Here is a 25,820-nt window from a genome sequence, read left to right as displayed (position 1 = left end):
TCTGGGGCCGCCCGGTCTGCATTCTGGGGAAATGTTCCTCATAATTTGAAGACTGGCGGCGGTGGCTCAGGGGTAGAGTGCCTGGATGGTAACCGTAAGGTTGCCAGTTCGAACCCGGGCTCCCCCAGAGTTACTGTCGAAGTGTCCTTGAGCAAGACACTGAACCCCTAATTGCTCCCGATGCGCTAGTTGGTGCCTTGCATGGTTTCCGCTGCCATCGGTGTATGAATGTGTGTGTGAATGGGTGAATGTAATGCACAATCTCTGTAAAGCGCCTTGGATAAAGGCGCTGTATAAATGCACCATTTACCATTTACCATTTAAGACTGCGTCATATGCTGGAGAGGCGGCCCCTCCCTCAGATGAGGGTTGTCCTGAGAAGTCACCGGCCCCTGAACCTTGACCAGCGGCTGCTTTTCTCGATTCCCCTGACCTGACCCCAGCCAACTTCACTGAGGCCTACTGCCTGTCCACACAAATATACCGCTGGCGGCTGGGGGGCTTTTTACCCCAGGGGGGCTGCTGGGCCTTTCCCCCCACTCTACCCTACTAACTCAACTGCATTTTATTGTTTGCAATGGTGCAACAAAAAAAAGAGAAGAAGAAATCCAGTATTCAATAATTATTTTATCCTAATAAATATAATGGCTACCAACAGTTATAAGTGTGAATCCCTATTCTCTTTCAAAACAAGTGGCTGGCTGGCTGCAATTGCAATTCGAAACTGGCCCCGGTCAAGTTTTTAAGGTTTCCAATTATTTTTGAACAAGCAGCCCTTTGAGAATTATAACTTCCCTTAGTTTAGCATTGTGTTACATTTAATTATTTCCCTTGACTGATTATTAATTTTGAGAAGTATTTCTCAGAAATACTTCTCTCTTTTTTATGTCATCATTTCCTTCTTTAGTTTTTATATTGGTAGTCTAGAACTCTAGATCATGAAGTGAAAGTAGACAGTGACCTATGATCATCATAGGACACTGGTCCACTTCACTTGAGTGCAGCAGACAGCTGTCATATTAATTCCTGTGAGATTTTTTTAAATTTATAACGCAATTTGATGTGAAAATTATGAATGTTCTTTTAATGAGTCGACAGACAACTTAGTAATGTAAGCTGTATCGAGTATCGACCATATCTATGGTATCGACCTCCCTCCACCATTAAATGCGTCCTTTTTGCCCGTTCCGAGCACTGGTAGCTTGACCAGGGTTTGACCTACTAAACTGGTATCAATTCACTCTGCACATTACTGATCCAGTCTGGGTCTAGACCGGATACGGAACCGGAGTGTGCATATAGTGTAGTGCAGACAGTGCAGAGCCAATGCTCTAGTGTAGTGTATTGTGGTTGAACAAGACCGGATCTGAGTAGGTATACTGAACAGAAGGGGAGTTAGCCATAGGAGTTAGCTCACGGTTACGCGGCGCCGGCAAAAAAAGAACCGATCTACAACAAGCTCACAACGCGTCAAGCGATGGGGCGTGAGCTTGTAGATCGCCTATCTTAGCGGTGCGCGGCGCCGGGCGCGCAACCAACCACGATCAATCACCCCTTTAATTCGTCATCGTCGGTGAAAGTAAAGTAGGCTACTTGGGAGGAGCTAAATAAGGGCATGATCGACCATGAAAGCTGGTGGTCGAAGCCTGGAGAGGGACACTTCTTCTTGTTCTGCTGAGACCACCAGACCAGCAACACTCCGGGGGTCCGCGGATCCCAAATGCTCGGTCCTCCTCCTCCGCCAGAAGGGGCCTGTTTTTCTCCGGCGATCATGATTAGATCTCCGGTCGAGTCATCATCGCCCTCCGCTCCGTGTTTTCAGTGTGTCATTGTTGTCAATAAGGTGTTTTATTATTCTATACGCGCTTAACCGTTATTGTCTAAGGATAGACCACCTCTTTATGAAGAGGACACCGCTGTTGTCTTTTTCAAACATAGCCTGTTATTCAGTATTTTTTCGGTCTTTGGCGCATGCGACGTCGTAAAAGGAGGAGCACCTTATTATTGGATTATTATTATTTATTATTATTATAGAGGGGAGCGGAACCGAATATAAGAGAGGACAAGAGACTGAGGAAACACAGCAAACATGTTCGATGCGAAAGGGATCCCGTTTATTCTTCTGGACCTGGCATGTCTAATTCTAGGTATGTATTATTGAAATGCTTCTTGAGAGAGCCTTCCCCAGCCAGCTGTCATTGACATTGCATTGCCATTATTATGTGCGGTCACGTGAAGGGAGTGGTGGACTTTCTACAGCCAGGCCATGGATTATCAATATGTAAATATTGAATGCAAAACGTGCTGGGCTGCTTTGTGTTCGCTTTGCACATATTTTTACATGTGATGTTATGTCATAAAAAACAGCCCATGATGATGTATGTCTTATTTATAACTGCAACTTTTGTTATGCCTATGATACTTTGTATGGTCAACTATAGGCTACTGTACAATTAGCCTACAATATGTATTGGCCAATGAGCTATATTGGCTTCTATTGACATAGAGTCTAATATAAACCAAGTCTGACTGTCCTGTGCATATCTAATTTGAGGCGTGCTGCTGCTGCTTTGGTCCTAATTGACCTGATGTTTTGCAACGTTTTACATGAAATACAATTTGTTCAAAATGTCCCCTTTAAAAAATAGCTCCCCCCTCTTTTCCTTTAGCCTAGCCTAGAAATAAGTAGTCTAAATGTAACTTGTGTTAAAGTAAATACATGTTAAATATAGCCTACATTAAAGGTATATTCAGTGATTTGACTTAATTCAAATATCACTTATTTTTTCTTTTTTTTCTGGATAATCCTCCCTACTATAGAGTGTGCTGACCATATAAGGAAATCCTCCCTGTCCCCAGTGAGCCCCTGGGGTCAAAAAACCCTAGTTTCAGTTTTGGGCGGGCCTTGGTGCACATGCTGTTGGCCTGTTGCACTTTCTCCCACTGAGCATGCATGTGCACATTTTGTTACCGGGGCGGACTGGGTGGTTTTCCAAATCACTGAATGCTCCTTTAATGATAAATGGTATGCTATATAAATACTGGGATATAATATATTATAGCCTAATGTAGATGTAGGCTATATCCTAGTTAAAGGTGCACAAGTAAACAACAACTCAAATAAAGTATTGTGTTACAACACTATTGTGTTGGGATACTAAATTAGTATAACTGCTGGCAGTAGTCTATAACTAGTTATACTAGTTATACTGCTAGTATACTAAAACACTACTGTGAAACTGCCTTTCATCAATAGCTGATATGATAGCTGATATGAACCAGAAGACTGCCTTCTGATATTCATACATATCACAGTAATTGTTTAGCTATAAAATAATTATTTTGTCTACTAGTAGGCTACATCACATTGGACATAGTAACGGAATGTCAAATTATTATACTAGAACCTCTAGAAATAACTACATTTAAAATGTTTTAATTGTTTTGTAGTGTTTATTTTGAGCACTGCAATGATAAACGATAAATGATCAATAGTGATGTATTTCAAGGAGCGATCCTAAATGAGTTTCTTATGTCTCATCTGAAAATTGTTGTGCATTTTCTCATGTTCATTTTGGGCTAAATGTGAAAAACATTAGGCAAGCTCAGAGCACAATAGTGGGCCTGAACTGTTACCAACTGTCACCATATATACCGGTACACAGACATGATGGGACAACTGAGTTTATTACACTGCAGGCAATGTTTTGAAAACCATAAACCTGCACTGTCACTCAACCCAGCCCACATGACTCATATAACTACACGATTCATGTAACTACATGCCTATTAATTAGTCTGAAAACATCTCTGTTTGGCGTCAGCAGTCATAAACACTTATCGTTAAGTTATTATCAAGATATGTACTTTATGTATAGCTAAGGTTAGGTACAAAATAAATACTTAACCATAAAGCAAGAAGTTCAGTGTAATTACACAGCTGTGTCATATCTTTGACAGCCCGAGACCGTTTCAGAGGCTTTGCATATATGATTTCAACATGTGAATTATTGTATTTTAAATGCATCCCTTGCTTTTATAATCATCCCGTCTATTTCCAGTTGTATTCGACACACAGGCATTCATTGTCTCCAGGGTTTTAGTCTGAGATTGTTTTAATCTTATTATGTATGATGGAGACTATGACTCATGAAGCTACAGCTGTCTTCACCACACTAGACTACTATACTCTTACAATCCCGAGGGTTAATTTAACTCTGAGATTATACGAATGGAACCAAATGGACACGTAAGGGTCCATGTGGTTCCATTTGTACAGCCTGTTAATAATAATAAGTTAATAATAACTATTGGCCATCTCACAATGCTGTTCAGATGACTGATGATGAAGTAGACCTACGTTCAAAACACCATTCATTATAGTCAGTTTCCTCTCAAGAGCCATGCTTCTGTTCTGCCAACCTTAGCTATACTGTACCCCTATTGATGCTGTATGGCGCGTGTACTGTGTGCGCATGTGCATGCGTGTGTTCAGTCATGCTTTTATTTGATGTCTTTCATTGTCTTTGGTTTTGTTCCTATTTTCTATGAACATGCACCGTTTCCTGATGGAAGTGCATGTCTTCATGTTCATTGTTGATGTCCTGCTAGGACAGGGGTTCTCAACGTTTTTGGCCGGGGACCCCCGGAAATGCTTTGGCAATGTCTCGGGACCCCCGCCCCCTCCCGACCCCCAATATAAATTGACTGCTACAATAACCTTAAACCATTTTGGGCGGGAACCCCTTTTGGTGTTTTAAGCATTGTTATAATTTAGCTATTTAAAAATAGCAGATCTACAAGCTCATAGCGCGCCACCGAGTGGCGCGCTACGAGCTTGTAGGTCTGCTATTTTTTTTTAAAATAATTTGGGGACCCCCTAAAATAATTTGGCGACCCCCCGAGGGGTCGCGACCCACGGGTTGAGAACCCCTGTGCTAGGAGTTTCACACCAGCACATGAATGAACTGCTGCGATCCTTTCCCGTCATGCTTTGCATGTCGTGATAACAAAGGGGTAAACGAGGCAAGCCAACCAGGCATAAGACAGAAGCATTACGCTCAGACTTTGGACTGTCAAAACCACTTAGCGTGATTTGCTATCTTTATGATGTTTTTCTATAGGCGGTACCTAAAGGGCACAGCACGCTGCACCCTTCCACCCATGCAGTGAAGGACCTTTCGATGTATATTCTCTCAGTGTCAGATGGACCCGACACGGGACCTTTGCACTCTCTGGATTAAATGAACAGAACACTAAGGATTTCACCGTGTGAAATCCTTACCCTGATGTTGCTGTGTCACAAATAGATAATGATGTCATGTCACACATAGATGATAGTGCAAAGCAACAACAGCTGACCTCAGCAATGTTCTGCGTTAAGGCTCACCATTCCACCTGGCTGGGGGAAAAGCATTGATGTTTCTCTCATTTTGGTCTATACTGTAGTATTTACATTTTTGTGTTACTTGAAATATTCTACGAAATGAGACAGAACTGAAGCATAATGTTACCCCAGTCCTTTGGGAAGCTGTTTATATTCTGTGCTTTGTTGTTTTGACCTGTGACCCCTCCGCCTCCCCCCACCTATTGACTCCCGCCTTTAACCCGTCGTGACCTCTCCCTCCACAGGGGGTCTGCCTCTGGCGGCGTTTAAGCTGGGTAAGATCCGCCCCTACCAGAGTGGGTTTTACTGTAACGATGACAGCATCAAGTACCCTTTCCACCACAGCACAGTCACCTCCACAGTGCTTTACACCGTGGGCTTCACCCTGCCCATTAGCTGCGTAAGTAGACAAGAGTGTAGGAGTTCCACGACAGTTCACATTTGTTTGCCGCACAGTGGCTGTATAGAGCGTCGCAGTCCCGCCTCCTACCCTGGACCAAGGACAGTCTAAGAAGGACGAGACGCGAAGACCGTACGGGCGACGCCATGTTGCTTTGGAAGGAAAGAAACATGCGCAGTTGAGACCAAGGAAGCTGAACGCGGAAGTGTTGGCTGCATATAGCCCATTGCGCATGTTTCTTTCCTTCCATGGAGCACCATAAGCAACATGGCGTCGCCCGTACGGTCTTCGCGTCTCGTCCTTCTTAGACTGTCCTTGCCCTGGACCAGGAAATGAAACCCAATGCATTATTCTCATAGACATTTCTTAAAGTATTTATTTAAAGACGGTTACGCCGCGGACAAAGCCAACTCGAGTCGTGACAACTCATGACAACACAAACAATATTTTGGACCAAACAAATAATTACAAAGAAGAAAAACAACAAAAAAAGTGTTGTAACCTGCCGTTTTTTTCTTCTTTGTAATTATTTGTTTGGTCAAAAATATTGTTTGTGTTGTCATGAGTTGTCACGACTCGAGTTGGCTTTGTCCGCGGCGTAACCGTCTTTAAATAAATACTTTAAGAAATGTCTATGAGAATAATGCATTGGGTTTCATTTCCTGGTCCAGGGTAGGAGGCGGGACTGCGACGCTCTATAGACGTATTGGGGGAAAAAGCTCACAGAGCTGGCAGAAACGGCAACATTCCTCAAATCATCATATTAAATGTTCTGACCAGACAGGAGACAGCTGGCTGCTATCTTCACCAACCAACAGCTGCATAATGGTTGTTACAACGGGTCAGCTGTCCCCGTTCTAGCCAGAGATGTCTAATATTGCTCAAACCAGCTGTCCTGCTCTGTCATGGTGTGATAAATGACACAGATGACATGATTGCTGAGGAGTTCCACCAAGATGTTTTTTGGGTTATGTACAAAAATGCATAGATGTGCAAAGGAAGATGTCCACTTAAAAACAAATAATCCATCCATATGTCCATTTTCTTTTTTGCTAATACTCGTCGTCATCCGATTTAGCTGGCTCCACAAACGTTGGATCATAGTCATAGATCAATAACAGAGAGTGAGACCACTCTCTGGTTTAACTCCATTTCGCCCAGTTAATGGGGCCTTGCAGGGACGAACAGTACAGGGATGTTCTGCATTTTGGATTGAACCAAAACGCGGATGGAATGAATGATAAATACCAGTAATTGTACACTCTTTAGTTGTTGTTGCGGTATTGGCTGCAGTGGATTTGCACATTCACTTGTAGATTAGAATTTGTCCTCTGCATTTACAAATCCCGTTCAGTCCAGGAAGCAGTTAGTGGTTAACCAATGGGAAAGCATCTGTGTCACAGCATTATTGTGTCAAGCATTATTGTATTCTTTGGCTATTCAAAAATACCAGATATACCAGCTCACATCTCGTGACTTTCCTGTCACACTGTGAGCTTGTAGATCTGCAATTATTTTTTAAACGTGACATTCTGTGCAAATCTTTGAATATAATATATTCTTAAAGCTATTTTTCTTACTCAAATCTTTGCTTCTGGGGGTCCCTGGAACAAAATATGTTGAGATGGGGTCCGCGGCCAGATAAATATAATTTTGGGGGTCCTTCACATGAAAAAGCTTGAGCACCACTGATATAGCACCATATGTTTTTCAGAAAATTGTTAGGATTTGTTGTGATTTTAACCTTGGGGTGGTGGGTGAGGATCCGTCAAGTCACAGGTGCGGAGAACATATGCCAACACAGCAAGTATTACACATATCTTCTAAAGTTTATTACACACACAGAGAAATATCCTACTATAAATGCGCCACGTCTGTCTGTCTGTCTGTCTGTCTGTCTGCGTGCATGCGTGCGTGCGTGTGTACGGTTGTAATGCACGTAACTCGAGAACCGCTTGACCCACCGACTTCACATTCGACACACGCGTTCCACACCCCCGCAGGGAGTGCAGTGCCAGGTATCGAGTCGGTCGGACCCACGGTTCTCCTTTCACCAGGGCCAGGCTCTGCCAGTGGGCCTAATGAGGCCAACTCCTTTCACCTGTGCAATTTCCAGCCTCTGCCTCAGCCAATTGAGGCTCAACCAATCAGGCTCTGCCAGTGGGCCGAATTGATTGTCAAGTACACTTTTCAGTTTGCAGTCTCACACACATGCACACACACAGATCTCCATGTGGGACACTGGCTGACAGTTAAAACGGGTGCTATGACAACGTATATCATTAGGTTCCAAAGTTGCATCGTTACCAAGCAGGCTGGTGGCCGACTTCGACGGGCACGTACAGGTCTAGTATACAGTAAGAACAAAGACGTCCCTAGCAGATTATGCAAACAAAGATAAGAACAGAATGAGCAGGAACAAACATGCATCTCATATCATATTGCACATACAGTCAGTCCCTCCAATACAGTAGTGGACAATCATCATGTCATGGTTATCAATATGCCAAACAGAATTTATAAGACATTTTGTAGAATGGCCATGGGTCTTTACGGGTTAAATGCCTAGCTCAGGGACACTTGGACACTTGCTGGGAGGACTTGGGGAGACCAACCGATGACCTTCCAATCCTATTCTCTAACCACTGGTTGATTTATTCATAAAGACCAACCAAATGAGGAAGTACCAAAGTTTACTGGCCATAATCCTAACTCTATGGCCATAATAAATGGGTGTAATATCACAAATACTTCAAAGGCTATGGCGCGCTCAAGAGATTGTTAACATTATGAACATTAAAGGAACAACCGCACACAAACAAAAACGTTTAATAAACCTTTTCGAGAGTGCAGATGTTTTGTTCATTATATCATATAGCCACTGTGGTCAAGTTGCTTGTTTGGCCCATTGATCTCTCATACAGACTCAAAGCAACTATTGCCTTAAGGATATAAAGGTGATATGATCATTATTTTAAAAAGAAATCGTTCCACTGATTGAAAATACATTGGGGGGGTGGCACGGTGGCACAGTTGGTGGTGCTGTCGCGTCATCAGTGCCCATACCCGAGGCGGGGTTGGCGAAAGGGCCTTTCTTTGTGGAGTTTGCATGTTCTCCCCGTGTCCCCTAGAGTAGGTACCCTCACAAAAAACATGCAGTAAAAACTGCCTCCCCCTGGCCAGCCGGGGTGCCTGATGGAGGGGAAAGGAACTGGTTGGAATAACGTGTTCCTTCCATGCGCTACGTCCAACCAGGGAAACTCCCCCCTGTCAGGTGTAAAGGAGCAACTTGGACACTCAGGCATGAAGGAAGCATGAGTTCAAGTCTGTTGCTCTCCCCATGTCCCCCATATATGGGGACTAGGTTGGCGGAGGGTGTGTAGAGCCCAGGATCACATTAGATAATTGACACAGGGGTGAAAAATGGGTTACAAAATCAAGTGAGATATGATTCTCGCATCATCTGGTAGCTCCACCGTTATGGATTTGAGACTATATAAAGTTAGCTATTCAAAATTAGCAGATGTACAAGCTCACACCGCATCACTTCATGTTGCGCTGCGAGCTTGTACATCTGCTGGTTTTGAATAATTTTTGGAAAACATCTTGAGAACTACTCAGAACTACTGATTTTTAGAAGGCATTTTGTAGAATCGCCCCTCGGGGCTCAATGAGTTAAAGATTAAAGTCTGTCAGTTTGCCTAAGGGAACAGCATTGGTCACACACAGTAAACTCTGTGGGAGAGAGATGAAGATAGAGAAAGTACTGGTCAGTCTGTTAAAGAGCAGATAAAGTGAGTGTGTTACACAAGAGCGTATCAGACACAAGTACAGGTAAAGCCCCCTGAGCAGCTGGAACACAGCCAGTGGGTAAAGCATGAGTGTTTCCCCTAAATGCAATTATATACACTGCTTAAATTTGAGCACCACAGCTTAATTTTCGGTAAACTATTTTTTATTATTATAACTTTTTTGCAATGGAAGATGGTTCCATATTATATGTCTTTAATATTTGTGACATTTTATTATAATACACAATTATTTTCATACATCTTGAGACAATTCATATTTAAACTAGACAGGTTTTCCTGTGTGTGTACCGGTATGCTAGTGTTTGAGCGCAAAATACAGTTGTTATATTCCCTTTTTTTGGTTGTTGTTCAGTTGTTCACCACACTGCTGTGTACAACCTCATCCAAGTGGAAACACTGAAGAGCCCAAAGGTGTATTTTGGGATATGTATAAAACACTATATATTTTGTGTATGTATGTGAGTTTGGGATTTTGGGCTTTCTATAAGCTATAACACCCACTTCTGGCCAATGTCTAAATGTGTGTTGGCATGCTATCACTAACCGTACTGATATTAACCTCTCATTCCTCCTGTTCCTGAAAGCCAGGAAGGACCCGCCTGCCGGCAACCTTCCTGTTTCCTGGGTATTTCTCTAGTCTAGCTTGACCCATGCATGTTTTAAAGCTGCAATCCGCAACTTTCATGTCCAACCCAGGATCTGAACCTGGGTCCCTCGCACAAGCGGGAACTTGCTGAGCTAATACAGCAAGCCCGTTTGGGCAGAGGATGAATTACATTTTGAGCTTCACACAATACCACTTGTCAACCAGTAGTGGTCCTATCCGACCAACACTACACATTTCTCAATAGAAGAGCAGGTAGACCATCTACAACCACTGTATTGTCTTAATTACATTGTATTGGAAGAAAAAGCTCCAGCACACTAATTATTCCTTGATGGAAAAAGCAACGTTTAACTTAGACCTTTATCAGGTACATTTGACAGTATACAGTAACATTGTATTAACACACTTTACCATAAAGAACACATTGGTCAAAATAAAAACGTGGACAATGAAAAAAGTGGTTGGATGGCAGCTTTACTAAATCTCTGACGTTGGTCTTTGTCTTTTTGGGTCTCGGGTTCTTCCTCCATCATGTCTTCACAAACAGTGGTGTTGCGTCATGTTCGTAACCTGTATTTTCTTTGTGTTTCTCTCGTTGCTTCCCTGCTAGCCGGACTCCCGTTTGCAATACTCACAGTGCGACACAAACCTTTCATCCGGGGCTTTTTCTGTAGCGATGATTCGATCAAGTACCCCCTTAAAGAAGACACCATTTCCTATCAGTTGTTAGGGGGCATTATGATTCCAGTCACAGTGTTCACTGTAAGTGCATCTGTTTTGTTGTGATAATATAATAATAACACCTCTGTCCTCTTCACCCCCCCCCCCCCCCCCCTTTTTATTGGCTCCTATTTCAGTTGTCTTTGGCCACAGCTTTAACTTTCATTCCAGTGATTCTCAACCTTTTTAATCAGAAGGTCCACCAGTTTGATACCTATTTAGGACACAGATTCCCATTTCATAGTTTCTTGTCTCTGGGACCCCAATCCTCCTTATTTTGACTCAGGGGCTCTACAAATTGAACCAAATGGACCCCATTTGTTCAGTATCGGGGTTACAGACCCCTAACTCGCCAAGGACCCCACGTTGAGAACCACTGTTTTATTCTCCATTTATGTCATTCCCTTCCTTTATCAATCTGTTGACCTGGTGACAATCTGTGTTGCTAAGAAGCCATTTGTGGATCCTCTTGCAAAAAAGAAAGTAAATAATGCACGTACCTCTTGCTTAGAAAGTGGTCAGAGTCCTCTGGGTCTGAACCAACATGTGTGACTAAGCAAACACAGTAGTACACAATAGAACTTCCCTATGTCTGTACTTATTCAGAAAGAGTTCTCTTGATGTTAATCCTGGATTCCAAATGATGTCTAGTACCATAGGCCTAGATAATAACCAAATGATGTCTATAGTACCATAGGCCTAGATAATAACCAATGATGTCTAGTACCATAGGCCTAGATAATAACCAAATGATGTCTATAGTACCATATGCCTAGATAATAACCAAATGATGTCTATAGTACCATAGGCCTAGATAATAACCAATGATGTCTAGTACCATAGGCCTAGATAATAACCAAATTATGTCTAGTACCATAGGCCTAGATAATAACCAAATGATGTCTATAGTACCATAGGCCTAGATAATAACCAAATGATGTCTATAGTACCATAGGCCTAGATAATAACCAAATGATGTCTATAGTACCATAGGCCTAGATAATAAACAAATGATGTCTAGTACCATAGGCCTAGATAATAACCAAATGATGTCTAGTACCATAGGCCTAGATAATAACCAAATGATGTCTATAGTACCATAGGCCTAGATAATAACCAAATGATGTCTATAGTACCATAGGCCTAGATAATAACCAAATTATGTCTAGTACCATAGGCCTAGATAATAACCAAATGATGTCTAGTACCATAGGCCTAGATAATAAACAAATGATGTCTAGTACCATAGGCCTAGATAATAACCAAATGATGTCTAGTACCATAGGCCTAGATAATAACCAAATTATGTCTAGTACCATAGGCCTAGATAATAACCAAATGATGTCTAGTACCATAGGCCTAGATAATAAACAAATGATGTCTAGTACCATAGGCCTAGATAATAACCAAATGATGTCTAGTACCATAGGCCTAGATAATAACCAAATGATGTCTAGTACCATAGGCCAAAGAGAATGTCTGAACATGCACGTAGACACTCAAGCCACACGTTACTCATCAAATTGCAGGATGACGTGCCAAAGCACAGTGTTCATTATCAACAATACAAGCGGCTTCTTTAATGCCACGTTTTAACTTTATGAATAGAAAACGGAGCATGTGTAATTATTATAATTATAATAATTTAGTCCCCTTTTGATGTCGGGGTTAGTAGTCACTGTACGTGGAATTTGTCCTCTGCATTTACCCATCCTAACTATTAGGAGCAATGTAGTCTCAAGACTAAAGACTGTTGGAGACAAATGCTTCTGTAACACCTACTGTACATCATGCAGTCTGTTACAGTACATTGGAAGTGCTGAAACAGTTAGATCTCACCCCCACTTCCATTTAGATAAACTTGTCCTATGGTTAATCAAAAGTAGTCGCAGCATAATGATCTAGGTCAGGGGTGGGCAACTTTGACGATGGAGAGGGCCACTATATTTCCACACTCACTCCCTAGGGCCATATATTACTGTCGTAGCAAAAATAGCTGATCTACAAGCTCAAAACGCGTCGCGCTGCGACGCGTTTTGAGCTTGTAGATCGGCTATTTTTGCTATATTCGAATTGAAATCTTGATTTTTTTTTGCTATTTTTGAATTGGAATCCTGAAATTAACATTTTTATGTAATTTCAAATGCCTTTAATTATACTTGTGTTGAGCAATGAGCTACTAATTTAGACTGAAGTAATAAAAGCGGGTCATGTTTGCATGTCGTGGAATTGTAAACAGCTGAAACCAATATTATCTCAGTATTCTGACATTAACCTGAGGGCCACATTAAGTGAAGGTGGGGGCCGCATGTGGCCCCCGGGCCGCCAGTTGCCCACCCCTGATCTAGGTTGCTGCTTATCTATTTTAAAATATATCTTCTTGAATGGAATCGACAAACGCTGACAACTTCCTTTGTATGGCTTTCAGGGAGCGTAATTATAAAGCATTCGACAGTTGTGGAATAGTTTTCTGTCTTGTGAGACTAGGAAGCGGCGGGGAAGTGCCATTAATAAAATAATAACCGGAAAAGCATCCGTGTCATTTTAGATTTTTATTTTATTTAAAAATAGCAGATTTACAAGCTCATAGCTCGTCATTGCGTGCTACGCTATGAGCTTGTAGATTTTCTATTTTTGAAAAATCGTAAACATTTGTGATAGGGGTCCGCGACCAAATACATATCATTTTGGGGGGGACTTGACAAGAAAACCTTTGAGCACCACTGATATAGCAACATTGTATGACGCAAATGTACCTCAGACGGAAACTTCTGAATACATTTGTGTCATACAACTTGTCCCATTATCCTCCCTGTGGTTGAGCAGTTATTTGTCAAATTTAGACAAACTTTTGAGTCAGTAGTAGATTTAGTAGATTTGATGAAGGCAATAACAGGAGTGTGTCATCAACTCCTAGTGGATAGAGTGAGCCCTCCAGACTGATTGCATTAGAAATGTTGCAAAACAAACATTTAGTAATCAATGTCCTCAAGGACTTGGAAACAGTAACGTTTTCTATTGAGTTTCATATACATGCGCGTGCATGAGCGCACACACAAATACTGTATGTAAAGTAGGTAATGTTTCAGCTTGAACTGGATCTGCTTTGAAAAATACCTCTTTTTTCCCCTTTCCGTTTTGTTTTTAATTTTGTCATTTAAGTGGACATCATCCTATGACCATCTATTCATGTTTTCAGTTCAGGAGTATTTACACTAGCAGGGTAATAAAAGTGTAATAAAAGATTACAGGTGAAGATTAATATTGTTCAGGTGGGCACTCCTCTAAAATGTAATATGTCACATAGTTTGTTCCTTCTAGTTGTTCCTTTTCCACATAAGTTAATTCATAGTCATACTCCATTACCCATGCTGTAATTGACAGTTACAGTATATGATTTCAGAAACAATGTAAGAAAGTACCAACTTTGTGGATATTAAGAACATAAAAAAGAACACAAAATATATATATGTATTTGCAGAGACTATGTTGACATTACCTACTGTCATCAATTATGTTTAATTTCTATTTTGATATTTCATACTTTGCTTTGTTGTACTGAGAGCAATCAAAAAAGTAAAACTGTGGTTACAAGTCGTCGCTGTTGGCCAGGAACCCTTGTATCTACATAGTTCATCTTTGTTATGTTTTTTACATAAATTAACACAAACATAGCGGACATACAAGCTCACAAGCTTGTAAGAAAGTGGTTAAGACTGTCTTTAAGAGATTGATTTGTGACTAAATAATAACTACATTGGAACACAGGTTATTTTTTTCCATTCCTGAAAAGAGTTTTTGTTTATTTTTTTACATACAAGGTTTCCCCACACAGCAACGAAGAGTACTTGTCCAATAATTTGATTCTTTGCTCTTCATACTGTCCGATATTTGTTAACTAACCTATACCTCTGTATCCGTATCTCCCTTACCTACAGATGATCTTTGGGGAGTGTCTTTCAGTTTACCTAAAGCGCATCAAATCCAAGTCGTCTATCACCAACAGCTATGTGGCATGTCTTTACAAAGCTGTTGGTACCTTCCTGTTTGGCGCTGCAATGAGCCAGTCGCTCACTGACATAGCCAAGTATTCTATTGGGCGGCTCAGGCCGCATTTCCTGGATGTCTGCAAACCGGACTGGAACCTAATCAACTGTTCGGCAGGGTACATCGAAACCTTCACTTGCACCGGAAACACCAGGATGGTCAATGAGGGCAGGTATGTTTCTGGTTCTCTGTGATGTACATTTGTATACAGCTATGCACTTTCTTTTCATAGAGTTATAACCACATGAACCCTCCCCTATTCTGGAGGGCAAACATTCGGCAAATAGACAATCTACAAGGTTTGGAAAACCTACACATACAGTAGTTGGGGCTTGCACACTGCTGGGTATGAACTAGAACAGGGGTTCTCAACGTTTTTGGCCGGGGACCCCAGGAAATGCTTTGGCAATGTCTCGGGACCCCCGCCCCGCCCCCTCCCGACCCCCAATATAAATTGACTGCTACAATAACCTTAACCCATTTTGGGCGGGAACCCCTTTTGGTGTTTTAAGCATTATGTTATAATGTAGCTATTGAAAAATAGCAGATCTACAAGCTCATAGCGCGCCACCGAGTGGCGCGCTACGAGCTTGTAGGTCTGCTATTTTAGAAAAATCGTGAAAATAAAATTTAAAAAAAAATCTCTTTTTTTTTTTTTGAAAATAATTTGGGGACCCCCTAAAATAATTTGGCGACCCCCCGAGGGGTCGCGACCCACGGGTTGAGAACCCCTGAACTAGAATGTACTGTATAGAGACTGTGTTGTTCCAGTGTGATCTGGTGCAGATGTACTTCTAGACCCTGGCCTGCATGGACACATCACTGATCAGACCAACCTGTGTATGTTTGTTTGCACAGTCCACAACCAAGCTTGTGAGACTGGCACCGAAACACCTTCTGGTGGAACCGGGATACCTCATCAAAGTATACTATTACTAACATTCTGAGAAGAAAATCTAGGGGTCTAATACTAATTAATTTTATATTCGGTGAGGACTCTTGGTTCATGTTATGTTGAAGTATGGCTACCGTATAGTACTATATACTCTGGTCTAACCTTGTCTGCTAATCATAAAATAAATAAAGGCTGCAAGAGAGGAGAGAGTGTAAGGTAACATGCTCCAGTCTGGATCGTCTGACTGTAATGTGAGCTCTTCATGGAAGAATAGGTACAGAGGTCAGAAGAGAATGTTATGCACATCAGTGGTTCTCAACCTGCGGCTCGGGACCCCCAGGGGGGTTCCCAGATGAGATGAAGTGACAGTTTAAAGGAGCATTCAGTGATTTGGGTGATTTGGAAAAACCACCCAGTCCGCCCCGGTAAAAAATGTGCACATGCACACGCTCTACAGTGGGGGAAGTACAACAGACCAACAGCATGCACACCAAGGCCCGCCCCACTCGATCATGATTGGAGGAAGGCCCCTCTCATCCTGATTGGATGAAGGCTTTGCCACCCAAAGCCCAAACCGAAACTAGGGTTTTTTGACCCCAGGGGCTCACTGGGGACAGGGAGGAACTCCTTATATGGTCAGCACACTTTATAGTAGGGAGGATTATCCAAAAAATAAGAACAAATAAGTGATATTTGAATTAAGTGAAATCACTGAATATAACTTTAAGGACTTTTAAGATCGCTTTAATACCTAAAACGAAAGAAAGCAAGAAAGAAAGTAAGAAAAGGGGGGTTCTCAGTTCAGATATGATTATCTTGGGGGGTCACGGCCTGAAAAAGTTTAGCATTACATCAAACTTGTCACGACAGCGACTTTGTCTCTTTCGACCTAAGTAAAGTATGCGTGTAGTGTGTGGGGATGACTAATTGATCCTGTGTGCACACAGGTGTGTAGGCAGTAGTCAGTCGCACCCAGCTCTGAGTCTTAATTAGACCATCACCCACCCTACTCCATAAAACAATACAGAAAGAGAACGTGACGTCACAGTTGAAAGTAATAGTGGCGAACCTCACAAGATGGTGCTTCCTGTCCTAACAAGTATTGGAATTGTAGGAGATGAGTTGGCTTGGTAAATAGTTGATCAGCTACTTTCAAATTGTTCACCTACCAGTATTTCTTATATTATTTCATGTAATTGAATCTCTTTCTTTTTTCATTTTTTAGGTAGTATTAAAAGTCCTTCAATTGTCACTTTACTGTCATCTGGGGAGCACCAAACATCATGCGGGGACCGCGATATGTTGAGATCCACTGTGGTAGAACACTGAGTGCTAATGTGGTTTCACTTGCTGACACAACCTGAGACAGTTTACCACACACACACACATACTGGTGCACCAAGTCTAGGGTGCCATGTCATAGGCTGCGTGTAGCCCAGACTTACTGGGTCTGCTGCTTACGTGTAGCCGAGACTTATTGGGTCTGCTGCTTACGTGTAGCCCAGACTTACTGGGTCTGCTGCTTACGTGTAGCCCAGACTTACTGGGTCTGCTGCTTACGTGTAGCCCATACTTATTGGGTCTGCTGCTTACGTGTAGCCCAGACTTACTGGGTCTGCTGCTTACGTGTAGCCCAGACTTACTGGGTCTGCTGCTTACGTGTAGCCCAGACTTATTGGGTCGGCTGCTTACGTGTAGCCAAGACTTATTGGGTCTGCTGCTTACGTGTAGCCCAGACTTACTGGGTCTGCTGCTTACGTGTAGCCCAGACTTACTGGGTCTGCTGCTTACGTGTAGCCCAGACTTATTGGGTCGGCTGCTTACGTGTAGCCGAGACTTATTGGGTCGGCTGCTTACGTGTAGCCGAGACTTACTGGGTACTGTGGTCTCTTGGGTCTGACTGGTGTCTCTCCACCAACACTAAACATGTTGAATATTGCATCTACTGTATAGTGTATACCCAGTGCATTGTCTTTGACAGTGTTGGAAAAGTTGCTAAAAAATTGTAAAATATGAATTGTTACTTTTAAAGTAATATTATTACTTTACATATTACTCCCTGACAAAAGTAACTACCGGTAGTTACTTTTTGTCTCTCGCCCCCAGTAATTGCATCTTTTGTCCCCAAAAGGCTCACACTACCCAGTTTGTTCCGTACGGTTTAAGGCCCGCCCTTCCGCATAAGATAATTCACACATAGAGAGAAGTTAAGTGTGACTGTGCAGTTTCAGTATCCGCTTTAGAGTCTAGATCCAGATCAGCAGCGTGCAAAGCAACTCCATCCCAACCCAGTCTACCATTAATAAACACTCAAGCCCATAGTAGTACCACCAAGGCTCATGAAAATAGTAACAAGTTACTTTTGGAAAATAGTACAATATTAGTAATATTATTACTCAAAATGTAAAGTAATTAGTTATTACTAGTTACTGGAAAAAATTAATATTACTTTAAGTAATAAGTTACTTTCCAACACTGGTCTTTGACAGTAGAGCTATATAGTAACTTTTCAGTTCAGTTTATTTATTTCCAGCTTTTTTGGACAACAGGGTATGTACGTATATACTGTACATGGGGCATTGGTGCAGTTTTGTCATGATATAATCACAAAAAAGGAAAGGAAGAGGAAAGTCTAAAGCACAAGTTGTCAAGTCCATTTGACATGATACGGTCCAGGATGCTGGAAAAGGGGACAGGGAGAAGCATAATGCTTATAGAGCCTATTTCACTGGCTCATTTCACAAAAAATAAATGAATAAAGATTACACTAATTTGACAGTGATTACATCACACTTCAAAATGTAATATACATAATGAATATGGTATATTATTAGCGGCTGTGGCTCAGGAGGTAGAGCAGGTCGTCCAATGATCCCTGGGTCGGCGGTTCGAATCCCGGCTCCTCCTGTCCACATGTCGAAGTGTCCTTGGGCAAGACACTGAACCCTACATTGCCTCCAATGAGTCGGTCGGTGTAAGCTCGCCACCATTGGTGTGTGAATGTGGGAAGTGAGGACGCTGGCGTCGACTGTTCGCCGCTTCAACTCCCAATGTATGAATGAATGAACCATTGTAAAGCGCTTTGAGCACTTGGAAAAGCGCTATAAAAATGCAATTCATTATTATTTATTATTACACAACGGCATACCCTCCCACACGTGTGACCCTCGCTCACGCACACTCGCAACTCTCTCTCTCATGTGAGAGTCAAGACAGCAAAGAGCTGTACGGGGCATGAGTGTCACTGTGGATTGGGCGGCGCAGGTCTCACTGAAAGTATGACCATAGTAATATAATCTAGAAGATATTAAAATGATAGTGTATATACTGTATAGAAATTATTCATAACTACAATAATAACATATTATACAATACTAGGAATATAATCTTTATCTATTCTGTATTGTCTATTATAATCTATTTATTACAGTGTGTACTGTAACTTTTAGCATGAAGCTAGGCAGTAATGGAAAGATGACATAGTTTGGCCCTAAAGCCCTAGAGGCTATATTGTATCTGTCTGACACAAATACTTTTGTTACCACTGCAGTATTTGTATAGAGCAGGGGTTCTCAAAAATAGCAGACCTACAAGCTATGAGCTTGTAGATCTGCTATTTTTCAATAGCTAAATTATAACAATGCTTAAAACACCAAAAGGGGTTCCCGCCCAAAATGGTTTAAGGTTATTGTAGCAGTCAATTTATATTGGGGGTCGGGAGGGGGCGGGGCGGGGGTCCCGAGACATTGCCAAAGCATTTCCGGGGGTCCCCGGCCAAAAACGTTGAGAACCCCTGGTATAGAGCAGTGTTTCTCAACCTGGGCCCAGGCTTCTCTTGCCAACAACACTAATGGCCAAGGTAGAAGTGAGTATTTAGTCACAACTTGTTGATAGCTGTACTAACGATACAAGAGGAACAAGACCAGGAAGCAGCTTGTGTCGCAGATGTTGAGGGTATACTCGAATGATGACGACGACTAACGATATGAGGTTATGGTGGTGCAGGTTCCTAGCCCATAGTGCTGTCCGGATTCTGTACATCTCTTGATGAATGAAGAAGATAGCAATGTGAAACCCAAACCCAACATGAATGCCTAACCAATCTGTGCCAGGCACTCCCCACAGTGGAATGGTGCCTTACTGCATCAATGTGTACTGTAATATTATACCCCAACCCCTCTCTGTGTGTGTGTGTGTGTGTGTGCACGCGTGCGTGTGTGTTTATGGGAGTAACCCGCCTAGTCCTGTCACTAGTCTATACATAGACAGCGCTGCACACTGCTTCTTAAATAAACAGGAAGTAACTACAGTCTACACCCCACTGCATTATTCAGAGACATAAACACACTAACTCTTCCATGGACCCCATAGCCTGGATATGGGTGTGTCAGAGTGCATAAGGTGTCACAGTGCATAAGGTGTGTCAGAGTGCATAGGGGGGGGGGGGGGGGGGGGGGGGTTGCGTCATTGCGTGGGTGTTCATGAATAGGTTATGGTCCTTTCACACAGTACGCACATCTTCATTGGCGCTTCCCATTGCCGTCTATGCGTTTCCTCCTGTCAGGAAGTCTTTGTGGTGTTTTTTGTAGAACAATGGAACAATAGCTGTAATGAATTATTATCTTTCAGTTCCTTAATTGGTCTATCTAATCTATCTAATCCACTCCTGGTGGATTAGATTTTTCTTCAAGATAAGACCCAAAGTCCAAAAATATGTCCTCCTTTCTAACAAATCAGGAAATTACAATGTTTTTTATAATGATTGACAGATGCAATTACGACAGGTAAACCGTGGAGCAAATCCATAGGTTAACAGAGGGTGAGTGTGACACGCATTGGCGTCCATTCGTCCAGTTGTCAAAGATGGTCAAGTTGTCACCATTGACTTCTGGGTGAAAGGCGACAGCTTGACACAAGACTTTAGTTACACAATACCTCATAGTAAGAATTATATGACAGGACATGATTCAAAATGTTACACAATAAGCTGTTACATGATAATTGATAAAGCAGGCCTATCAGCTCCCTTTACTGCATGTGTTGTAATTGATTATATATATACATTATATATATATATATATATATATATATATATATATATGAGATCAGCTAAGATGGGTCTGTAATATCATCTCTGCCGGGTGGAAACCTCATGTCCAAAACTGTTACTTTTCAGGATTCAAATTCAAAACTAGCAGATCTACAAACTCAAATTGCGAGCTTGTGGATGTGCTACTTTTGATGCCTTTGTGTAACACTGTAGTATGATCAAGTAGGGTGTTATTTTATGAAAAACATAATACTGCTGTTGATACATGTTATTGTCTATTCAAAGCTTCAGCCATATATCATATACAAACCCACTATTTTCCCATTATTGGCTTGCTTTTTATGATTTTCCATGTTCTCCAAAATCTTTAAAACATCAAACCTGCCAGAATAAAAAGTCTTAATTGGCTAAACCTCACTGTATAACCAAAAAGTGAGTGACATTTAAATGAATCAATCTTTCTCCAGGCCGGTACAAATGTGTGCTTGTTGTTGTGAGCTTGTAGATCTCTCTTTTCAGTGAGCACATTTGGTGTACTGTAGAGCAGGGGTTCTCAACGTTTTTGGCCGGGGACCCCCGGAAATGCTTTGGCAATGTCTCGGGACCCCCGCCCCGCCCCCTCCCGACCCCCAATATAAATTGACTGCTACAATAACCTTAAACCATTTTAGGCGGGAACCCCTTTTGGTGTTTTAAGCATTGTTATAATTTAGCTATTGAAAAATAGCAGATCTACAAGCTCATAGCGCGCCACCGAGTGGCGCGCTACGAGCTTGTAGGTCTGCTATTTTTGAAAAAACGTGATTTAAAAAAAAAAAAAAAAATCTTTTTTTATTTTTTGAAAATAATTTGGGGACCCCCTAAAATAATTTGGCGACCCCCCGAGGGGTCGCGACCCACGGGTTGAGAACCCCTACTGTAGAGGGAAAAAAGGAGGGGACAAAATACACCCGCTCAACAATGTATTTAAGTGGTTATGTCACTACAGAGCCTTAAAACATATACCTGTTGATCTTGTTCTAGGTTATCCTTCTACTCTGGACACTCCTCGTTCTCCATGTACTGCATGCTGTTCTTGGCTGTAAGTATCAGAAGAAACCTATGATTCATAGTTATTCAATCAATTTGTATTTTCTGGCAGATACGGTTTAAAGCCAAGAGGTAAAAAGGAAAAGTAAATGACTACTATCCAGCTCATAGATTAATAACTGCTAGGTGAGGTCAAATGTAAAATATATGAGCGCTACTGTATGCCAGTGCTCACCCCAGTTTGATGTCCCCATATATGGGGACTAGGTTGGCGGAGGGTGTGTAGAGCCCAGGATCACATTAGATAATTGACACAGGGGTGAGAAATGGGTTACAAAATCATGGGATAATTTTTTTTATATTAAAACAAAAGTTTGAGTTTCTTTATTTCATGAAAACACAATCAGCAGCAGTCCACCTAGAGAAACGAATGAGTTTCGGCACGCAGGCCTTCCTCAGCGCTTCAAACACGTTTGTTTGAAACGATGAGGAAGCCGTTTCAAACAAACTATATGAGGACATGGCATCTCTGTGCTGGGAGTCTGGTCAGACCAATTATATATATTTTGTAGAATAGATTAGTTTGTATTAACCGTTACCATGTTTCTCTCTCAGCTGTACCTTCAGGCCAGACTCCAGGTTGAATGGGCCAGGCTCTTGCGACCTACTCTTCAGTTTTTCCTGATCGCTGCGTCGGTGTACACAGGACTGTCCAGGGTGTCCGATTATAAGCACCACTGGAGCGATGTGCTGACCGGACTGCTACAGGGCGCTCTTATGGCCATTCTGGTGGTAAGTAGGCCTGCTGAACTACTAACCAATTGAACCCTTGCGTCCCTATTCTGAGGGTGAATATTCAGAGAAAAATCATCAGTTTGTCAGGTTCTGGGATCGAAAATGGAGCTGGAAGTTTGATGGGATTCAATGACGTCAATTAGTCGTGGACAAAGCTTAAATGAATAAACACCAAATCATTTCAATGATCACCTCATCAGAACGATGGGATTTAAGTTTATTGTGACAGACATTATTAAGGGAACACATTAACAATGACACACTATTCTTTGTCTCTCTACAGGTGTTTTGCGTATCAGACTTCTTCAAAAACAGAGTGGAGCCACAGAAGGAATCTGACAACCCCCATACAACCCTTCAGGAGTCAGCTACAAACGCAAACTTTGACAGCCCCAACTAAAAAGCCACACGGAAACAGAGATCAAACACATTCTCTAGCCCTCCATTTATTCTCATATACTCTGCATGGACATACAGTATAGAGCATTGCTGATGGAGTATGTGTGTTGTAGTGCTTCATTGTCCTTGCTTTAAATCCACATAAGCCAGAGGATGAATGTGCATCTTTATTTACAAAAAACTAAACAAAAGGGGGAGGGGGAGCCAGAATGCATTTACATTCTGGCTGCTGTTTACCAGATTCAATTAGATTTAAGTGGCTGCAAAGGTACAGACAAGACAAAGTCTTACCAGGAGTAAAGTGACTATGACATAAGCGCCTAAATGCCTAATTTATGCTCCGTCACCCAATAGAATCATATTCCGGAAATAGCAGAGCTACAAGCTCACATGTCACATGCGCAACAAGATGTGTGCTTGTAGGTTGGCTATTTGAGTGTGCGACACCGTCATGTGATTAAGTATGAATGGGGCTTAATCAAGCCTTCAAGCTCAACAGAAGTGGCTGACAGTTATATCGGGGATGAAGGTTTTGGACGGACAGGAACCATATTAGCATGTACCTGCTGAGCCAGTGGGAAGACTTTAATGCATGCGCACACTAAAGGTTTAAACCACTGCTGGTGAGGGAAACCTGTGAATGTAACCCCGCTTTGTGCTTTTCTTTTATTGGGGTCAGCAACTCCACATCAATTGCTGATCTAGACTCAATCTTAATTAAGTTAATTGCACCACTATGATTTTAATGTATTTGAGTTTTTTATTTTGTCTGACTGCAAATAATGTCTGTCGGTTGGGTCCAGTGTTAAAGCTGCATTGTGCAACATTTTTCATCACAGGGTATGAAAATAATCTGCACAGTATGAAGATTTCATAACACAACAGATCTGTGTGCGTGTTTCTCCTCTTTTCTGAAGCGTGTTGTCAGCATCTGACTGAACTCTAAACTCTGCCTAAGACTTGGGTCTCTGCCCCTTAAAGCTCCTGCCAGAACTGTTGAAACGACTTGTGCCTAGTCATCAGTCATCTGCTCACCCCCTCCGACAGACCATGTTTCCCACTACTGCATTATGGGGGAAATTCCAGCACAAGATGCACTTCGGTTAAATCATAAATGGCCGTTTCAATTAGCCGTATCCATGCAAGAAGTGATAACCCATTGAAATGATACATTTACCAAATACCTCTTCACAAAACCAAAATGAAACAGCTTTCCAGACAGTAGTAGCAAAGATGGTCTCGCTTCAGCTGCCATAGGCAAGGTATGGGGAGTCAACTTGTTTTCAAACAATGGCAAATCATATGAATAATTCCCCCTTGTTCATGAGTAGAGAAGCATATTAAACAATAAGGAAATCATTCATATGGCTAGGATTTCATAGAGACAAACACTAGAGGGCAGTCTTACTAGTGTCCAGCAGGAGATGCTGACCTTGAAATAAAACGTCACTGCAATCAGAATCCAACCTACACAAATCAATGTGACTTGCCTCGTGTTTTAGTCAGCTGGAAACTAGATCGACAGTTTTGAGTCCCATGTTGCCTTCGCTGTACTGCTTACTGCTGCTAGCACAGCTACCCGTGTCTCAGAATTAATATAAATGTAAGATAAGCAAACTGATAAAATACCATACTTTTGTATAATCTGTAAGTAAAAAGAAATTATAGACTTTTTTTTTTTTATTGAAAGCGTGTTACAGATATGTACATATGTCTTGTTGATTGATGTCCTGGTTTTTGAATAAAACCAAAAATAAAAAAAATAAAGCCATGAGTACAAATAAAGTCTTAAATTGTATTTGTTTGCAAAGTCAAAATAAAATCACAATGAACCACTTTACTTATTACAATGGAAATAAACAAAACAAGTAAACAGAAATATTCACTAATCATAATGAAGTCTTCTACTGTAGGGATTTGTGAACTCTGGCCCAGAAATCCAAGCTAACAACATGAAACATGCATTTAATGCATAAATGCATCAACAGCTTAGCATTCAGTACAAAGGATTTCTTTCTGAATAAAACTAAGTATTCGTTATCCTTGATAAGACCATACCTTAAAATGCAACTTAAACGACTTTCTGCGTAGCGTACCTGCGAAAAAATCTACAAGCTCACAGATCATTGAACGCAGTTAGATTTGACGAGTTGTGAGCTTGTAGATCGTCTATTTCCGTGCCGTAACAGTAACACTATTATTATAAAATAGGGTGGTGGTTATCCTCCAATAGATGAGCTTGCACAATAGTATTAGTATTGTGTGGGAAGTGGCCATGTAGGTGGAATAATCAACTTGTATTGTTTTTCAACAACCACACGGCTCAACGTTGATTACACCGTACATGAACAACCATGTCTGTACATTTTCTCCATTAACAGTTTATTACAAGAGTAAAAAAAGAGAAAGGTCCTCCAATGCGAGCTGTGGTGCATGAGGAAGGTGTTTATAGGTAGAGACTGGCAGCAAACACAATATCTCTCTTGATCTTTGTTATTCCTGAAGAGAGAGAGAAAGAAATGAATTATAGGCTCAATATTGAAAAGTGCAATGATTCTCACTGATGTCCACAAATACTGGACAACTCACCCGCTTGCCCGTTTTTCCTCCCGGAATTTTCCCAAGTGAGGGGGACAACTTGTAATATGCTTTTGGCTGTTTGTATTCTTTTTGGAAAAAT

General features: G+C 41.6%; 2 protein-coding genes across 3 annotated transcripts in view; one reads left to right on the top strand and one right to left on the bottom strand.

The window, feature by feature from the left end:
- Window positions 1-1,587: 1,587 nt before the first annotated feature.
- Window positions 1,588-25,338, top strand: plpp1a (phospholipid phosphatase 1a). Of its 2 annotated transcripts, none has more exons than XM_079525062.1 (6): window positions 1,588-2,147; window positions 10,816-10,967; window positions 14,864-15,144; window positions 21,941-21,998; window positions 22,562-22,738; window positions 23,025-25,338. In XM_079525062.1, the coding sequence occupies exons 1-6, from the start codon at window positions 2,090-2,092 to the stop codon at window positions 23,139-23,141; spliced, it is 843 nt and encodes a 280-aa protein (XP_079381188.1). In that variant the 5' UTR covers window positions 1,588-2,089; the 3' UTR covers window positions 23,142-25,338. The 2 variants fall into 2 exon arrangements, with proteins under 2 accessions (XP_079381188.1, XP_079381187.1); XM_079525061.1 differs by lacking the exon at window positions 10,816-10,967 and adding an exon at window positions 5,632-5,786 and having other exon boundaries at window positions 1,593-2,147.
- Window positions 24,916-25,820, bottom strand: part of mtrex (Mtr4 exosome RNA helicase) — a 32,431-nt gene continuing 31,526 nt past the window's right edge. Inside the window, exon 27 of the mRNA XM_079525060.1 lies at window positions 24,916-25,639. Coding sequence (XP_079381186.1) covers window positions 25,587-25,639 — 53 coding nt within the window. The 3' untranslated portion in view covers window positions 24,916-25,586. The remainder of the gene's footprint in view (window positions 25,640-25,820) is intronic.

Source organism: Electrona antarctica (assembly GCF_951216825.1).
Source record: "Electrona antarctica genome assembly, chromosome: 16".
Lineage (NCBI taxonomy): Eukaryota > Metazoa > Chordata > Actinopteri > Myctophiformes > Myctophidae > Electrona > Electrona antarctica.
Note: the sequence above shows the minus strand (reverse complement) of the source record. Positions and strands in the feature narration are given on the sequence as shown.